The 19,084-nt window shown below is 39.6% G+C and overlaps 2 protein-coding genes across 2 annotated transcripts in view; both read right to left on the reverse strand.

The window, feature by feature from the left end:
- Positions 1–11,072: 11,072 nt before the first annotated feature.
- tmem74b (transmembrane protein 74B) lies at positions 11,073–13,393 on the reverse strand. Its single transcript, XM_035662744.1, has 2 exons — positions 13,160–13,393; positions 11,073–11,699 (listed from the first exon to the last, which is right to left on the reverse strand). Exons 1-2 carry the CDS (start codon positions 13,391–13,393, stop codon positions 11,073–11,075), a joined length of 861 nt encoding a protein of 286 aa, XP_035518637.1.
- Positions 13,394–15,744: 2,351 nt separating this feature from the next.
- The window catches only part of zufsp (zinc finger containing ubiquitin peptidase 1), a 10,393-nt gene continuing 7,053 nt past the window's right edge, over positions 15,745–19,084 (reverse strand). Inside the window, exons 3-5 of the mRNA XM_035662643.1 lie at positions 18,156–18,241; positions 16,079–16,299; positions 15,745–15,904 (exon numbers count right to left, since the gene is read on the reverse strand). Coding sequence (XP_035518536.1) covers positions 15,857–15,904; positions 16,079–16,299; positions 18,156–18,241 — 355 coding nt within the window. The 3' untranslated portion in view covers positions 15,745–15,856. The remainder of the gene's footprint in view (positions 15,905–16,078; positions 16,300–18,155; positions 18,242–19,084) is intronic.

A 19,084-nucleotide genomic window follows, 5' to 3' on the forward strand; every position in this document is an offset into this window, starting at 1 on the left:
GGTGATGACCTTTCATCTAAAAGTAAAGTTATTTAACGTCAGCTGTACTTTGTGTTTAAAAACTAAACAAACATGGTAAACATTTTAATAATCTAAACAGATATCTGCATATAAGTGAATAATCTGTAGGTGAGGGACCAAGATTTTGGTTCTGGTTCCGTTTGTAGTCCAAGTATCCGATCACGTTAAACTCCGCATTCACATGTAGATATCTGTTTATAGAGATTAGCCGAAATGAGTCTTTCTCATGATTCTTACTAATCGGACTGCAGAGGAATTTAACCACTGGCTGTCCTGTGTGATGAGCCGTCCCACTCTGGTTGTTCTGTGTGTTCCCCCTGTTTCTGTGCAGGAGAGCTACACCTGATTTAACTTGCTCCCTGATTGCTCGGATATATAGAGAGTTATGTTAGTTATGTCTCTCTCCTCTTAGCCAGCAGGTTCTTGGTTTGTTTGTGTTTCGGGTTTACTTAGATTTATTTTTCACACACTCACTATTCTACTGACAACACTGATTTACATATTGTTATACTCGTATAGCTTAATATTGCTTAAATAAATACATTTAATTATCTGTGTGGTCTTCCTTTGTTTTGTTTGAACTTACAGCCGGTTTATGACATCTGGAAGCCCTGAAACATTATACCTGCTGAACATCAGTATGTGACCATGTTGACATTAGTTTATAGTTCAAAGAGCTGCTGTGAGTAAATGCACTGAACTCACAGACACTGGGTTTGTCTTTTGTGCCCCGACAGAGACGCCTGAATCAATAAAGACAAACAGTCAAATGCCAACAGTCAGGTAGAGGTTTTGACAGCGTCTTGCCCACAAACACTTACACCCACAGCGAGTCGCCCTGCCGCCTGACCTCCGCTGCAGATCAAGATGTTCAATGCAAATAAGGTTCATCTGAGGTTTAGAAAGAGACCCGACCAGAGAGCAGTCAGACACGCTGGATTAAAAACAAACAGCAAAAACAGAAAGTTTATTGGTCACGTTAACAAAATCATACTTAAAAATCAGCATCGTCGTTACATACAGTATACAGCATCCTCAGTATGTACAGGAACAAGGCATCGGACCTTTACAGCGTCACACACTAATAACATGCAGATTCACTTCGCCTCCTGAAGCACACAAAGCAGCGTTTTTTTAAACTACGAGTGGGGACCAAAGATAGGAGATGGGCCCGAATGATGACGTAAAGAAAGATCACATATATGTATTCACTGGATTCCTAGAACGAGCATATATTTCTTCAGTTATAGAACATTTAAAACTCCCGACATTCATCCTCAGTTGGTTTCAAATTAGATTTATAAGAGGAATGTTTTAAGAGGAGTTGGATTAATTGTATAAAATGATGAAAAATGCTAATGAATAATCGTCACAAATAAACACTTGTGATTAACATACTGCAGTTACACACTGTACACAAGTAACTGTGCTCTTCATTAAAATACACCATAGAGCCAACCGGGGGGTCTGTGCAGGTGAAACCACTTCAGTTAGACTTTGATTGTTTTGGTTATCAGGACTGGAAACGCAACACAATCTTCATCATCAGGAGAAATACAGGAATTAACACAAACGTTGCTCTTTCATCCTGTAATAACAACCGAATCTTTATAAAAGTCATCCTCAAAACAGACAGACATTAATTCCCATTTTTATAAGAGTCTGTAAGCTTTACCATGCTTTAGGGTTTCCTGTTCTTGTGCTGCTGCGTAAAGTTTCATACATCCAGTTTGGAAGGTGATCACAGAAAAGACTACTGAACTAAAAAATATTTAAGGCTCATGATTTTACCAAAATTCACCAAAAACAAACCTTTAATTTCTTTTTAACAAGTGGACGACTCTTAACGTAGCTTTTTTCCCAAATTTCAACAGAAAAATATGAAGAGAAAAATAAACTGCAAATAAAACATTAACAATATTTTAAAATCTCTGGTTATATATTGAAAAGAGCTAATACGACCCTGCCTGCTTTATAACAGTTTAAAGACCCTGGTTTTCTCTCATAGATTAAAGGGATATTTCACTTTTCTCAAGCAATATCACAACAGTCATTAGATCAAAATGTAGTTTTGTAGTAAACATTTCCACCAGCTAACAGTCCAACTAAACTACTTAAAAAAACAAGTGATATATCCCTTTAATGTCCGTTTATTTTCTGTGCTAAATGTTACTTTCATTGTCATATATTGATTGCAAAAGATTCACATCTTTGATTCACAAACAGACACAACTTCCTTCTTCAGGCCACGTAATAGTTCTTTTTTTCATTCTTTTCTTACATTTCATAGACTTTAATATTCATTGTTTCATTCTGGGTTTACTCAGAGCGATATTTCACCCGGGTAGAATCGATTACATTTAAATTCATGAACAGTCAGCGGCCCTGAGGCATCTGTCATTGTCTCGTTCCTGCTTTTATTCTGAAAGCTACAAATGTTACAGTACTACCAACACACAGAAGACTTCAGGCAATGTGACCTCAAACAGCACATTTATTGTAAAACCTCTCCATATTCACTTTTTGAAAAGAGACTGAAGGCTTTGTATTATTGACATTCACCATTGTAACTACAGGGAATTGTGACTGTGGATCAAACTCTCAGCTAAAGGTTTCTCACATTTACTGTTCATGGCAGCTTGCAGTCCAGTTGTATGGTTAAATATTGTGTAATAGCTGGTGTAAAGCTATGTATCCATAGTTTTGTGTTTTTAAAATCAGGTTAAATTGACTGCAATAAAAGATGTAATCATTTTAAAATGGTGGGAAATCATTCAACCCTAGTTTGGCTGTAATTTATGGATTTGACGGGATGTAATGGGAGAATTGGGTTGGAGGAAACATTTTGTAGAAGGAAAATGTCATGTAAGTGTTGTTACAATTACTGCTAGTACCCATTAGAGGTCAATAAAGGTATCAGATTACTTTTAAGTTTAAATTAAAAAGCCCAATGACGACCATAGCTGTTTATTAACGTTTGGACGCACCCCAAAAAATGTTCCACCTGAGTAAAATATCGCTTTATCTCGTTAAATATACATCTATTAACTCTGCACTTTTTAAAACAGAATAAAAGAAAAGAGCAGGAATGTTTTTACAGTAGTGTTTCCAAGGCGACTGCACTGAAATCATGTGACTGTTTACACCAAAGTGTGTGGTGTAAACATGTGAAACCGTGTGACTGACAGATATTTGTGATATATTGCGTGACACTGCTGTGATGGTGCCGACCTTCCTGCATTACAGCATTAATTTGTACATTCATTGAGTCTCTGAGTAAAATGCTACTGCTGTGTGTGTTACATTTGTGCATATTATATATCTGTACATAAAGGGAAGCATCCAGCTCCAGCCTGTGCAGAGGAAGTACCATTCAGTCTGGGTGTTTTCAGTGGGGCGGATTTTTTAAGCTGAACAAAAATGGAGGCTTTTAGGTGTAAACAGCTGAGGTTTTGTACCAGGAGCTTGTTTTTTCACAGCGCCGGCAACCTTCTCTTGTTATTTTCTGAGGCAGCGTGATGTGTAGTGATTAATGAGACTGAGCTCAGGGTCAGAACCCTGCACACTGCTGAAGTGTCCTTGAGTGAAGTACTGAATCTCAAGCAGCTGCAGGAACACTACTGTGCTGCAACCTTTGACCTTCCGACCCCCTCGCTGTTGGAGAAGAGTGTAACGGGTACGTAGAGGTAACTCATTATTGGTGCGACTGCGAGAGGAAAAACAGAATACATAGTCTCTTGCTTCTATTCGCGGGTTCATGTGCAGCCTGCGTGTCCTGCATTCGGAGCAGAGGTTTGCAAAGTGTGAAGGGAGACACGTGAAGCAAAGATGCTGCGTGAGGCGAACGCAGCGTCAGCAGGGACATGGAGGCAGTTACTTTAAAAGCCCCCTTGTGTCTGACTGCTGCAGTCTGCATCAAAAATCAGAGTCAGAACTGAACACATTGTCAGAATACGCATATTTTTAGATCTGGTGTGAGTTACACTTTCCAAAGAGATAATTTTCTCTTATGTCCACTGCAAATAAACGTCCATTAATCAGCTTAGAAATCAGAGAAAAGAGATCTTACAGCTGCAGAAGTTGCCTGAGAATCATCATTTTTAAGTTTTCATCAGTATTTCAGTGACAGTTGTCTTATCATACATGTGTACACAGCAAACAGCTTGCAAAAATGTTAAAAAACGTTTTAAAAATCCTAACCGACTTTTAAAATAAAGGATGGTGTTAGAGGGAAGATCTCATGGGGAAGCTGAACAACCTGCGGTAGTAAGATTAATGCTTCCCACTGAGAAAAATCAAAAGCAGAAGGCCGGTTGTTTATTGATCAGCAAGAACTGGAGGTGAGATTTTAATATCTGTCAGCAGCAGTTTGCTCGCTGACATTTACGGCTGCTTGGCAACATTTCTCATTTACTCCCGTACCGATGTAATCCTCCAGATTTTAACTCCTAAACATCAAACATGCTTGGAAAATTATCGATGAATCTGCGTGCAGGTCTGGCGGTTTAAGACTGGATCTGTAAACTAGATAATCAGGGCCGAACTTCAGTACTGATAAAGGACCAATTTTCGATTGTCTGGAGGGTGAATCTGAAGAATAATCTACCCAGAACTGCTGTAGTCATCAAATCCATGACAACATTTACTGCTTGATTATTAAAGAATAATAAGAATTACACTATAAATATATATACTTTGACATTATTCAACCTTAGAAGTCCATCAACGTGGTTCTTATATTCCTGGAGGGCTGATACTCGCAGATATTTGCCTGTTGCAGATATATAATCGCTCACATTTACTTATTAACATGCTAATAATCAGATAACTTTGGGATTTAAAGTCCAGATAAATCAACAAGTATGTAAAAAATCATAAACTCTATTCTGTTGGCTTCGTCCTCCTGATCTCCTGCAGCGAGTTCTGACTGCTCAGCTGAAGTCTGCCCTTGGACTTATCGTGTGAATTAAAGCGTTTCGCTCGTCTACCAACAGCTGATTTGTACTAAAAAATGTGTGATTTATTCCCCCAGTGGCTCCTCAGGTTTATGTTTCCCCTCATCAGGGACACAATCAGAGGTTTTAAGGGTTTATAACACTGTCTCCTCTCTCGTGTCCTCACAAGGACTTTCCATGACATACGAGAACTGCTCTAGCAATGGTCCTTGATATAAATAGACTATTTCTATGGTAACAGAGTCATTGTGCTGCCGACAGAATAAAGATTGATTTTCTTTGTCTTTGGCCAAGGTGCTCATGTTCGGTCTTGACATTCAAACACGTCACCGAGGAACAGAAACATAGTTTTGCTCTTTTCAGATGCTCTGCACTCACACGTCCTTCCTCTGCCGCCCTTTTCTCCCATTCCGATCTCTAGTAAAAGTCCATTAATGGATTCATTCAAAAGGTTTTTTTTTATGCATTTTGTGTGAACAAACTCTTTAATTTCACTTTCTAGACTCTTTAGGGTGAACATATCTTTCTAGCATGTCGCTAACTAGCATAAATCACCGTGATTACACAGTAAAAATGTTGGTTTAATGTGTTTCTTTCTTTCTAATTTAAAGTATATGAGCTGCCTTTGTGTTTGAAATGTGTTCCATAATAAACTTGCCCAAAACTAAATATTAACAATTGAAGGTATAACTTACATCTACGTGAACAATCAGTGTTTAACAGACTCATTGTGTCTAATCTGCCTCTTGTATGATATATTTAAAAATACATACAATAGATAGATATATATATACTATATATTCTTAAAAGAGTACTCCATACATTTAATATTGCACTGACTATAACACAGACTCATAACCGACAAAATAACCAAACTATTAACATCATCTGTTGTATTCTACCTGGCCCAAACATACATCCGCTCACAGTCGCTCCACTAAAATCACTCCAAGTTGTATTTTAATTTGATTAGGGTTAGAACCCTGTTTAAGCTGTATAATACAGCTGTATGTGTCACACCGGGGGGGTCACAGCAGGAGACAGCTCCTCCCTGCAGATCATCATAAGATCTTTTTAACTTGCAACACGCTGCTTATCCACGGATACATTATTCATGAGCTTATTATAAAGATCATCTGTACATGTGATCAGAAAAGAGCAGAAGAGCAGATTCACTTGTTGATATAAAGTTTTTCAAACGCGCTCCATCTAAAATCTTCCCACTCCTTTTTAACTTTTCATCGTCAGACTTCCCACGACTCCATCTGGAGACACTAAAGGCTTTAAACAAGTTCTCGATCGGCCCCTTTAAGAGTTTTTCCACAAAAGCAATCTACAATCTTTCTGTCTGCTTCCTCCTGACCTGATTCCATCCATCCATCCATCCGTGTAACTAAACTCACTTTAAAACCCTTTCAAACCTCTTCCCTTCCAGCTCTCTGCGTCCAGCCTGTGTGAAGCGAACCATCAGCAGCAATCATTCCCTCTATCAGGTTGCGTTTCTGCTGCTGTGTTGTTTTCCCCCACTAATGAGGACCTGCAGGTTCTAATGTCTGCGTGTCTCCACATGAATCAGCTTTAGAGGGCTATTTTCATGTTTATTTAAACCTTAAGCTGAGCTGTTTATTCTTGTCTTTCTTGTTCTGAGAAACCTGAATGTATCATTGAAGGTATTTAGCTTCCTGCAGAGTCACTCCCCGACTCCCCCTCCCCCAAATCCATCTCTTCAAGAATCACCTCACGTCATCCAGCGTCTCCGCTGCATCCTATCGGCTCTCCCACATCTTTTTATCTCCTTCGCTCACACAGAAAACCTCCCTCCCTCCCCTCCACTCTCACTTCTTATTTCGCTTTCTTTTTCCCCAATAAAACTCTCAATCACACTGAAACCACGGAAAGAGTTTGACCTTTGTACGCTTTCCCTTTGGATGTATACTGGTGAGCTGCAAATTGAAGCAAATGATGGATGGAGGCACCATCACAGGAGGAGAAAATACACAGTAAATGATGTAAATAGTGATTTTCAAGAAAGCTCTGGTACCTACCCTATACCTATCTATCATGAAGACAGTTTAGGATACTTAAGTTGTCCTGTGTCATGGATGTTATAGACAACCAGGCATGTGTGCAGCAGCTACACAATAATGCTCCTGGAACTGGTTAAGAAATGAAGATCCGAAACACCAGCACACACGGAGTTATCGGTGTACCAGAGCTTAAAGAGTCGCCTCAGCATCATTGTTTCACCTAAACACACCAGGATTATCTTGCTGGTATTCAACGTTAAAAGTGTTTCCTTCAAATTAAAATACAAATTTGTTCGTATCTTCTCTTCAAAAAGAAAATAAAAGTGTTTTCTGAACTACTCTGGGAATTTGCTGCAGCGACTGATGTTGTTGTTTTAAAAAGTAGATCCACGTTCTCCAAACTTCCCTCCTGCACCTGGAAGCGTTACACACAGTCGAGTCCAAACTTTAGTCTTTACTCAAAGGACACCTCAGCAGAAACTGTGTCAGGGATTGAACCTGTGACCGTTCATTAACAGAACAGTCTTTAAAATCACAAAGTTGCTGCACCAGAGATTATAGAACAGTACTCATCAATATGGATTATATTATATTATTTAATATATCTAACGGATAGTTGTGTAGTGTAGTATTCTCCCTTTTTAAATCATCAGTAGTCACTTCTTTTATAGTTAACGTTTTATCTATTGTTTATTTACTGGAGCTGCATAAATTAGTTGATTTATTAATTAGTTGATCAACAGAAAACTAATCTGAGACTATTTAGATAAATAAGGATTTATTTATGTGATTTTTTGGGGCAAAAAAGCCTGAAATTCACTGGTTCCAGCAACTATAATGGAGATATTTGCTCATGTTCTTTGATTTTAAACAAGCAATGTAATTATATCGACTTGAGCTTTGAGGACGTTTTCACTATTTTCTGCCATTTTATGGACCAAACAATAAATCTGCAGTGATACAAATCACCAGTTGCAGCCCCAGATTAATCAATATCAGCCCTAATATCTAATAACCATTAAATTCTGTTGTTATTTAATGAATTTGAATGCTGAATATTGAAGCACGAGCTGCTGTTCATCCGCTCAGTTTTGTTCTGTTTGTTTCGATCGAACTGCGGAGGTCAGGAAGCTGCTAACACAAAGAAAGGAATTGGTCCGACTGTGACGAGGTTTTCCCAATTTTGCATACCTGCGTTGCGTATTTGGTTACTGAGCATTAGCTTCTGCTGGTCCTCTACATCCGACACGTCTACATGTAGTATTTACAGTATATTTGTACTGTGAAATAAACATATTTTAACAATAAACAGCTTGAGATTAGAGTGTGTGTGTGTGTGTGTAGCTACATTACCCTTGGCTAATTGTCTCACTATACAGACCTTAATACATTAGCATAATAATATCTGCGTATACACAATGAACAGTGTCTGTGTTTACTCATTAAGGCATATTGTATCCTTACATGACATAAATAACATGTGTTTACATATAATACAAATAAGTAGGCGCAGTGTCATTAAAGGTTCTCCAGAATAACAGATGCAGTCGGATAGAAAAAAAGACCCAGAAGACACCTTGATGTTTGTTTGTTTTTCAATTAAATTTGCTGTTTTGCAATTTTTAGATTATTATTATTCTTTTCTTTTCAACTTTTAATTAAAGAAACCAGAAAGTAGCTGCAATTGTGAGGTTTTCTCTTCCTACAGCAGTGACTAGCATGTAGCACGGGCTAGTTTTACTGCCCACTAAACACTCAGGGACCTTTAAATGTCAGGTAAATATCATTTATACATCTTTAAAGGAGCTGCTGATGTTGGATATTCACGTGCAGCCTGATGCAAAGATCCACTCTGCGATGCTGTGGAAAGTGATGCTAGCAGAAAATGCTGATTAGGAAACACGAGGCAACAGTTTTGAGCGATGCAGCACAAGACATCGGATATGTGGGTTCACTGAAAGCAACACGAACATGTAGAAAGTGTCATTTATGGCCTTCAGCCACCAGCAGTGGAAAGTATTAAACAACTCTGTCGGGTGAGAAACCGCCGAAGAATCTTACGTCTTCACTTCACAGATTTTCTTGTCACTTGTAAAAGTACACATATTTTTCCAGCTGTCTGAGAATCACCTTCAAACACAGACGCTATTCCAACTAAATGACAGAATATAGCTGCTCAGGAATCGATCCAGGCGGGTTGAGTCGTCCTCGTGATGAAAACAGTACAATTTCAACTTGTTTCCACTTTGATGGAAACGGAATTGATTTGCAACCAGGACGCGGTGACAAAAATCGTTCTCATCCGAGAAAAAACAACTTCAAGTGGAGGATAAAAATGATTACTGACTAACAGCATGAAGAGCGTAGAAGAGCTCTTGGACTGCTGATGCAAAGCTTTCTGGTTAAAGTGTGTCAGCCTCTTAACAGTGAGTCATATCACTTCTACACCTCTCACCTTTGTCCTTTTCAACGAATTAAAGCTGTTGCATTCATCAGGTATATTCAGCTAAATGTCAAACGTTAAAGCTGCATTAAGCAATATTTGACCACTAGGGGGCTCCGTAGCTTAGCAACTTTCTTGCTAGATTTAGACTTTGAATGCCTCTTTAGCAACTATTATTCAAACCAGAGCCTTATAAATGTAGAATCTGTAGGTTTGCATTGCTGTTGGCCCCAGAGGCTAAATCCTCATCCAACAATAGCCGATAGGATCTGAGATTGAAAACCAACTGTTATAATACGAATATTGATATTTGAGGGTGATGTTATTTTTTTAACATAAGCACATAACAAACATTTTAAACATTTATCTGTCAGGCTCTAGTTCTGGTTCTAGTTTGTGTCTGTTTTATGGATGCACTTTCTTATGTGCAAGTATTTCCATGACGGTATCACATGTATGAAAATGATTATGCGTCACCATCTGGTTGCTAACATTTTAGCATACAAATGGCTTCTGAAGCTGTTGGCTGGTAACTGCTAAAACGTGCTCTCTGAAAGCACCTTTAGGGCCACTTTAAGGTGATAAAACTATTGAAATATAAACATTAATATTCATTTTACGAGAAACAGACATCATATTTGGAGAAAGATATCATAATATTTAGAGATTAAAGTCATAATATTACGGAGAAAGTCACAGTATTACAAGAAAAAGGCTGAATCCAGAGAACTAAAACAAAAAGAGTTTCATGTACTCAGTGGTAAAAATATGCTTAATGCAGGTTTAAGTTGAACATCCTTTGCTGCCTTTTAATTTGTTTCCTGCAGGTTGCTGAAGGTGACACAGCTGGGCTTCAGTTTTAACATTATTTTATGTCCTGTACTGTTATTGTCCTTTTATTGCCGATGCTGGTGGTTTTGTGTAAATGTCACACCAGAAACACGACTTTCAAAAATGTTGCCTCTGTTTATTTGTGCGAGAGCTAGCATCACACTTTCCATTATACTTTATTTAGACGGTCCAGTAAGACACTCCCACCCAGGGACTGTGATATTCACAGCAGCTGTCAGTTATTTAATGTCTGTGTTAAGGTGAATCTTGTAATTTGGGGTTTAAAGTATGGTTTGAAGTTTGAATGTTGAACATCTTTTGGTCACCTGATAGACGAGTGTCAACACTGGACTTCATAAATAAAGTGTTGCTTTCTGCAGTGGCGAACAACCTCCAGGGCTGTTGGACACAATGTGCTTTCTTTTTCTCGTAAAACTCAGTCTCTGATTAACATACTAGGATTTATATTGGAACTGTAATCTCTGATATACAACCATTCATCTCTAAATGTGCTCTCTTTTCCACACTGGCGTAGGCTTACCTCTTTTCTTCCACCGGATCGAGCCCTCTTATGTTAAGTAATACATCCCTTATGATTGGTTAGAATAAATATCCCATAAACTTGGTTTGCGTTCAATCCCAAAGTGCTGGGTCAAAGCTGGGTCGCTCCAGCAGTGAGCCTTGTGCTCAAGATGTGCTTCTCCTGTCAGCACAAATGAGGGACCCGCACCATTTTGCAACCGAGTGCTCCCTCAGAGGAAGGCGAAACAGCTGCAGAGCGAACGTAAAGAGCGGCTAGTCGACTCCGTGTGCAGCAGCTGAAGAAGACGAGGAAGGAGCAGCAGGAGGTGGAGGATGCCTGCTCGGTCCCGGTTCTGATCTGGAGACCCGGCTGGGATCTGGCTGCATGTTATTCCGCGTGTCTGCGTGTTCCACCAAAAACTCCTCACCTCCGTCCCCGCCATCGCCTCCTCCCGCCTCTCCGGTCGCCAGCTGCTTCATCCTCAGGTTGATGGAGCCGTAAGTCCTTTTGGGTCGGACAAACGCCGCCCTGCGTCGGTACATCTCGCCCCGGCAGATGGACACCATGAGCAGCACAGACAGGAACATCCCCCCCAGGGTCAGCAGGCCCAGGCCCGCGATGATGCACTTGTCCAGGTGGGAGCCCAGCTGGGCGTAGTACATCTCCAGCTTCTCCATCTGCCGGGCAGACACGGAGTCCGGGTCGACTTTGGCCTCTCGGGGGATGGTGTAGGCGATGACCACCAGGACGATCCCGCTCACCAGGAACACCAGGGCGAAGATGAAGCCGTAGTCCGCGGAGTGGTCGTCGGCGGGGTGGAACTCGGTGAAGTCCTGTCCGTCCTCCTGCCCTCCAGCTCCTTCCTCCTCATCGTACGGCTCCTGATGCTGCTGATCCCCCTGAAAGAAAAACCACAAAGCAGAGAAGAAAGATAAAGAAAAGAGAGAAAAACAAGCACAAAAACAAGAAAAAGGGACGTCTTTTCTCTCTAGTGTCACTTGAGTCACATTTTAAAGCAATATTATGTAACTTTACCTTAAAATAACAGCTTCAAAGTCATGCTACACTGACTGTGAATAGGGTAAACGGTGCCTCTGTCCTTCCCACCCTCTGTAACTGTCTGTGCGTAACGCTTTACAGCAGTAAAGTCACACACCACCAACTATATCACTGATTTTGGTGAAAGTTGAATCTTACAGAGAAAATGTTTTCTGGTTTTCCCTCTAATGTCCTTCTCAGCTGCAATCACCTTAACTCTTTCCTTTTGATGGACAGGTATGGACATGCCGTTGACTGGATGCTCAGAGCACCGGGGAGTGTTGGTGTTTACACCGGTCACACAGGAGGTTTAGACCACAGGGAGGAGGAAGTTTACGGGAGGATGGTGACAGAGAGACTCAGCAGCTTTATATGGACATAGTTAATAGCAGAGGCGAAGAGACCTATATATAAGATAAGATATATATCATACCAGAAGGCTTTTTTCAGGAGTTAATCTCTCATTGTGTAACCAGACTCCTCTGACATGTAATGACATCCCTGTGTAACCTTTTATTTGGCCCTTTTCAGATGTAAATCACCACTTTGGTGGAATAAAGACTTCAATCGATAAGGGGCTTGGGGGCACGTTAGCTCCATAATCTGCTCCTCTCCTGTTTATCCTGCACATCATGTCATGTTTAACTTGGGATTCAGCGGTAAGCTTGTATTTAGGATTTTGGGCAGCTTACAGTGCAGAGTCAGTCAGTCAGAGCTCTGATTCATAGCTGCAGTTTTCTTCATGTGAAGAAAGTGGCAAAAATATTTTTTTGGTGTTTTAGTGCATATAGAGGTGAACCAAAGCTTAGAGTAGAAACTAAATCCCTTTTATGTCTAAATGTTTACAACAGTGTGCCCTGCAACAATTCCTTCAGGTGGAAATGTGAAATTTCTGTGGTTATTAAAACAATAATAATCTAACTGATAATTCATTATGAAGCTTTTTTGGCTGGAGGAAAGTTTTACAAATATAAAACTAACCATGGATCAAACATTTAAAAACAGAAGGAGTCAGAATTGACCTTATTTGTAGTTCGAGGTGTCCTCTCAACAGATTTACAGATACAATTGTGTTCTGAGGTGAAATCACTTTTTGGGCCGCGGGGGAATTTTACACTGCAATACCAGAAGTGGCCACTGGGTAAAATTGGAAGCGACAGCGCCGTATCCAGGTCTTATTAATACATTACAATACATTATTTATTTATTTATGACAAAAATACTCAATCAACTGTTACATAACGGCAAAAAAAATTAACGTGTAACATAAAACAAGCGTACTAACAACGAACAACCGTAGTAAAAGTAGTAACCATCAAACCTTGCTGTTGCCTGAAGTTGAGGGCGGACCTCCCGCAGACACAGTCGCCCCCTGCAGTTGGTGGTCATGATCCTCGTCCTGCTGGTAGGAGGCGTTCTCGAAGCCCCGGCCGGCGCTGCCCACAGTGGCCGCTGTCCAGGGCGCTGAGCCCGGCGTCGGAGACACGCCTCGCCGGCCTCCTCCGCCCCGAAGCTCCTGGAGCTCTACGGCGTTGAAAGAGGACTCCATCGACATCTGTTGGATGTGCTCATGTCTTCACAATCCCTCCGCTCTGCATTATCCTCACTAATTACAGAGAAAATAATCAAAGTAATGGATACATAACGTTTTAAAACTTATAATAATATTCGTTTCTGTGGTGATCAATACTCTGAGGTATAACATTATAGTCGAAGTCATATTAATGGTTTCACTCTTTAAATATTTATATTCTGGGGACTAAATCTACACATTAGTGACCTGCAGCCTTGTATTAATGTACTGTGTAAATAATCCTGTAATGTCTATGATTTCTCTCTGTAGTGACATTATTTAAGGTATAACTGAATGAACTCTATACAGAGTAATGTTAGTAGCATTATCTTAAAATGATTGGATTATTAAAGGTTTTACAGTGAAATAATTAATTAATTTACATTAATTTAGATCAATATTTGATATGAAAAACATATAGTCAGTTTATAAAATACGACTTTTACCAAACAGTATAAAGTTGTTAGTTTCCATCATAACAGCAATAAAATGCTGCTTAATTAATCAATAATAATATTCTAATATATGTAGTTTATACTTTATCACTGACATCTCACCTTGGTAGTTATTTATCTCAATTTTTTTCTCCTCTCATCACCATTATCACTGTCACTTCCCGTTGAGCAGTTAAAATACCCCTCACACACACACACACACACACACACACACACACTAACCACAACCTTTAGACTAATTGTGACCTAAACCTTAAAAACAATCAATCGATCATGTAAAACCTTTTAAAAGAACTATGTAGACCGTCGGACCCGCTCTCTAGCACTACACTTCACCATTTAATATGATCAGAACCTTTCAGAAATCTTTATTTGTGTATTATTGTGTGACTTTTATTTCATAATATGTTACTTATAATACACATTTTATTTGTTTTTACTCCCTGACACAAGAAGTAGCATCATTTGAGTCTTCTGAAGACCAAAAGTAAACGTCTCTCACTTTATTTTCTGTATAACTGAGATCACTCTCAGCATTTAATCCTGTTTATTTCTTAGACGTTATTATGTTTGTTTTTATAAAGACTCAGTGCTCTCATCCTATTAGCATTGATGCCACATGGCTAAAAAGACTCAGTCGTGTTACTTTCAGTCCCATTTAGAGTCAAACAGACCATAAAGCAGGGTACGCTTAGGCGGGATTCCTTGTGATTGACAAGTCTCATTCTTCATGAGTCCGTCCAGTCTCAACGCACCAAACTTCAGATTCAAATCTGTCAAATCAGTTGCTTTGTCATGATATGGATCCAGATTCTGTTGTTGACTATTTCTCTTCTTAAAATCTGTTCACAAACACATTTTACTGTTTATCTGGAATACGAGACAGGTGTGACCAGACGAGTCGCCATTTGTTTCCAAACCAAAAGCAGCCAATGAGAGCAGCTCAACTCGCTTTACGTGACCTCCGCTGGCTCCAACAAACCGCAGAGACAACAACAACAATGCCAAAATCAAGGCTTCAAAACACGACTCCACAAACCGATGGGGGACGCCGCGATAGGTTCACACTTCAGTGGTGAATAACAGGAGAAAAAAATAATAAAATAATAAAACTAAGCCTGAAAATATTGTATACTTCGGGCCCTTTGGGGTGAGGGTGCGGCCCCTTAAAGCGTCCTCACTTTGCACAAATGTCCTCACTTTGCACTCAAACTGGTCCTCACAAAGATGGATTTACAAGCACACACACGAGGATGTAGAACAAAGTGCATAAAAAACAACAAATAAAATAAAATAAAAAAATCATTTAACTAAAGTTTTTCTTTTAGTGTTTTCAACATATAATCTTCCAGAGAATAAACTCACAGTGAGCATCGTTAACACCTCACAGCTCTGGGTGTGAACCTTGTATTCATGCGCATTTCAGGCGTGTTCAAACAGCAGCTTTCACACATTGTGATCAGAAGTGAACATTAAAAGCAGGAAGATATCTTCATTATCTTCCTTATAAAGCTGCCATCTGTGCTCCTGACACACTTTACCCTCTCCCGTCACATCACACCAAACCTGAGGTGAGATTCCCTCCACAAAATCTGTCATTTTCTTCATTTATCCTCCCGGAAACCTTCATTTATTTATTTATTTATTTTACCTTTATTTAACCAGATGCGTTAATTGAGAACACATTCTCTTTTTTTGGTTCCATTTGACACCACAGTGTTATTTTGAGTTAAAGAGTGTGACAGCCACATGGATAGATTGGGCAGACAGGGTCGTTCTGTTCCATTTCCTCTCTCATGCATGAATTATTAATCAGAAATCAGATCAGAAATAAGATCTGATTAACTGTAAATGCACAGCATGAAAAGCAGTTTATTTAAAAAAAGAACGAGTTTATTAGCAAAAATCTACATTAAAAAGTCTGAAATGGAACATCAAATATATGTTCACAGTAAAAACAAACAGAGGAGATAAAGAGGTGCATTTCTGTTCATGGGATCCTTTCAGCACGTAACATCCTGGAATCCAAGATGCTAATCTGTGAAAACAAATAAAGTGTGCTGTTATACTGATAAACAGCAAGTTGTTGCTGCACTTATTCATAGTCTGCACACTTCATCAGAACATCAAATCAAGGACTGCCAAGATATTCAATCGAGGTCTTTGTTTGGTTAATGATGAGAACCTGGAGTACTGTTCCATCACAGCTCACCTGTTTCTCCTCAGCAGACAACACGCCCTGTACTGCCACCACCTGGTACTGTTTGTGCTTCAGGCTGCCGTAGAACTTCCTGACGTGGCGGACGGCTGTGGAGACAGTGTCCCTGCTCAGCAGCTTCCGGGTGTCTGACACAGAGGAACCAGGATCCAGGAGCAGTAGGCACAGTTTCCCGTTCTTCTTCTGCTCTAAGCCCACTATAGAACGGCTGTGACCTGCAGCAGGACACATGGTGAAGAGATCTACAGTATAGTTGTTCCCAACAGGGGTGGATCTAGAGGGGTGTCATGGCAGGCTAAAAAATTGGTTCGATGTCAAAAGCTGTCAAATTTAACACATTCATTTAGATTAATTTGAAAGATAATATGTTAAAAATAAAAAGAAATACAAAAAAATAAATCAAAAAAATATTCACTCTGGTGACTTTCTCAAATTCACTCTGTTGACCCAGCACACATTCCATGTTTGTGGATTTTATTAAAGGACCCCCATACCATTAACAGCTCTTGTTCCATTTACCAATAATTGTACTTTCCATGATAATGCTGTCATCTGTTATCTTTTAATATTCCCAAACACAGTGGAAAATGCTCCACACATCTAAATTCTGGGATATCACTATTGAAATTGTGTTACTTTTCTGGAGTGATATAAATATGCGCATCAACCAATTATATTGTTAAAGCCTTTGATGGGTATTTGCTGTTTGTGCTTTGGCTTTCTTGCAAGTATCTTCCCACTCATAAAATTAAATGCCTTTCTGTAATGAATCATCACTCCAAACTCTAAATTTAACTTTGGAAGACTCAGGGGACCCAGATATAAGTGAATCATAAAATCCAGATATGATATTTTCCTCAGTACAATCATTTAAAATGGTTTTCTTCAGCAGTGAATAGGGAGGTATAGTTAGTACCAGCCCGGTTTTTGATAATACATACTGAATCATTGCAACCAAGAGGTCCTTGAGCATACCGGTATAGTCATACGTGTGTACAATAAATATGAAGCTGATTGGTCCAGTAGTATGCGAGATTAACAGCGGATAGATACACAAATGCAAGCACAAACACACTACAGATAATAAATACAATTTTACTATTCATGAGCCTCAAAGAGTTTCAAAAGCTAGACAATCTTTTAAATGCTTCAAAAGCAGGAGATCTGAAAATCTACTGAATATTCAATCTTTGTTTCATTAGAATCGGTTGTTGTTCCAAATTTTTGACTTCTTTCTTTACAGGAACTGTATATAAGTGATAAATATGTCCATTATTAGATGAGTTTATAGTTAATTATAATTCTTCTTCAAAACTACAACTAGAGGACCATGAATATGTTCTTGTGCTTTATCGTCCTGGTCGCTTGCAGTTCTCATGGATCCCCTGGTGAGCCTCCTGCCATGGTCGCTGCTAGACTGCCATTGCTAATATCCTGATATTATCGTTATTATTATTAGTTTTGTGACTATTGTTGTTCTGCGGTTGCTGTTGTCGCTGTTCGCTGTCCCCCTGTCGTTCTGCTGTCGCCGTCCGTCACCGTCTTTTTTCATGATCGTCAATCGATCATTACTGTTTAACTGTAGTTGTTGCTTCTGTTGTTGCTGTACAATCTGTTGTCTCTCTGTCTCTCTGTCTCTCTCTCTCTCCCCCCAACGGGTCCAGGCAGATGACCACCCACCTAGAGCCGAAGGGGTCTGTCCGAAGGTTTCTGCCTGTTAAAAGGAGTTTTTCCTTGCCCCCGTCGCCAATGCTTACCATGGTGTACTGTTGGTCTATGTAAATGTTTAAGGAAGTTCGTCTAAGACGATGCTCTATTTGAAAAAGTGTCCTGAGATAACTTCTGTTATGATTGGCGCTATACAAATAAAATTGAATTGAAATTGAATTGAATATAAAACAATGCTCTTTCAAAGGATATAGATCTGATCCATGTACTTAAACCATTAGTTCAGCCTGAGAACATCAAATCCCAGTTTAAGCTGTATGAAGTGTAATGTATGTATGTATAGATCAGTTCCTGTACAGCTATACAAGTGTGTGATAGCAATATGGTTGGTGTTGCTGTGTACCTTGGTGCTGCAGTAAAGTGGGCAGGAGGTGTGGTGAGATTCTGGGCGGGCCGTCTTTGCTGTTCTGCTGGACTGACTGTAGTATGCTTCACCCAGCATCCAAATAACCGGGGTGGTATCACCTGGGCCTGTTGGCTGGTGGACAGTCCGATAATGCGGGCACTGAAAACACCAATCTCAATTTAAGTGTTACATTTAACTTATATAATATCCCAGTTGAGTTCATGAAGGATTTAGTCACAAAACTGTGCACTTACATTCAAGAGATGTTTCAGAATGTCGGCGTAAAGAAAAGTAACATTTCACTAAGTCACTTAAATTTACTGAGATATGCAAAGGATGCGGCAAATCTGGTAAATTTATTCAGAAAGGAGCAAGAAACACATACCATCGAAACAAGTGTTTAGCAAACCTGGTAGTCTTAAATGTTCTGCATGTAGATTCTGAGCATTTTCTGTATTACTTTTACGTATTAACCTACTTTTTATGTGTGACGGGTTTTCAGTAAGTTCAAAAAGATAGACTTCACAGCCTTTTTCCCAATGATTGCCTGTGGGACTGATTCTATTTGTTCTATCCTATGGACATTTGCTTCCTAACAAGTGTTACAGTGGGCAACACTAGCTAATTTCACTTATAATGGAGTCGTTAACATCTACAAACCGAACCAACACCACTCAAAATGTTTAAAGTACAGGCTACATTACTGTAAAACATATTACATTTATTGTGATATTGGGGTTTTAGCTGACTATAATGTTAGCTCGTTTGCCAAATGGGATGAATTACTAGCTACTTAATGTTAGCAAATACTAATCAGCCAGCTTCATCCAGAGTCCAGCCTGATCCTGGGTGGTGGTTGCCCATGGTCACTGGGTTCCACGTTTTTCGGCTGGTGATGCCGGGCAAGGGCTTTGCTTTGCTCACCT

The sequence above is a fragment of the Morone saxatilis genome, unplaced genomic scaffold, assembly GCF_004916995.1.
Source record: "Morone saxatilis isolate NCDOM2014 unplaced genomic scaffold, NCSU_SB_2.0 Contig18, whole genome shotgun sequence".
Classification (NCBI taxonomy): domain Eukaryota; kingdom Metazoa; phylum Chordata; class Actinopteri; family Moronidae; genus Morone; species Morone saxatilis.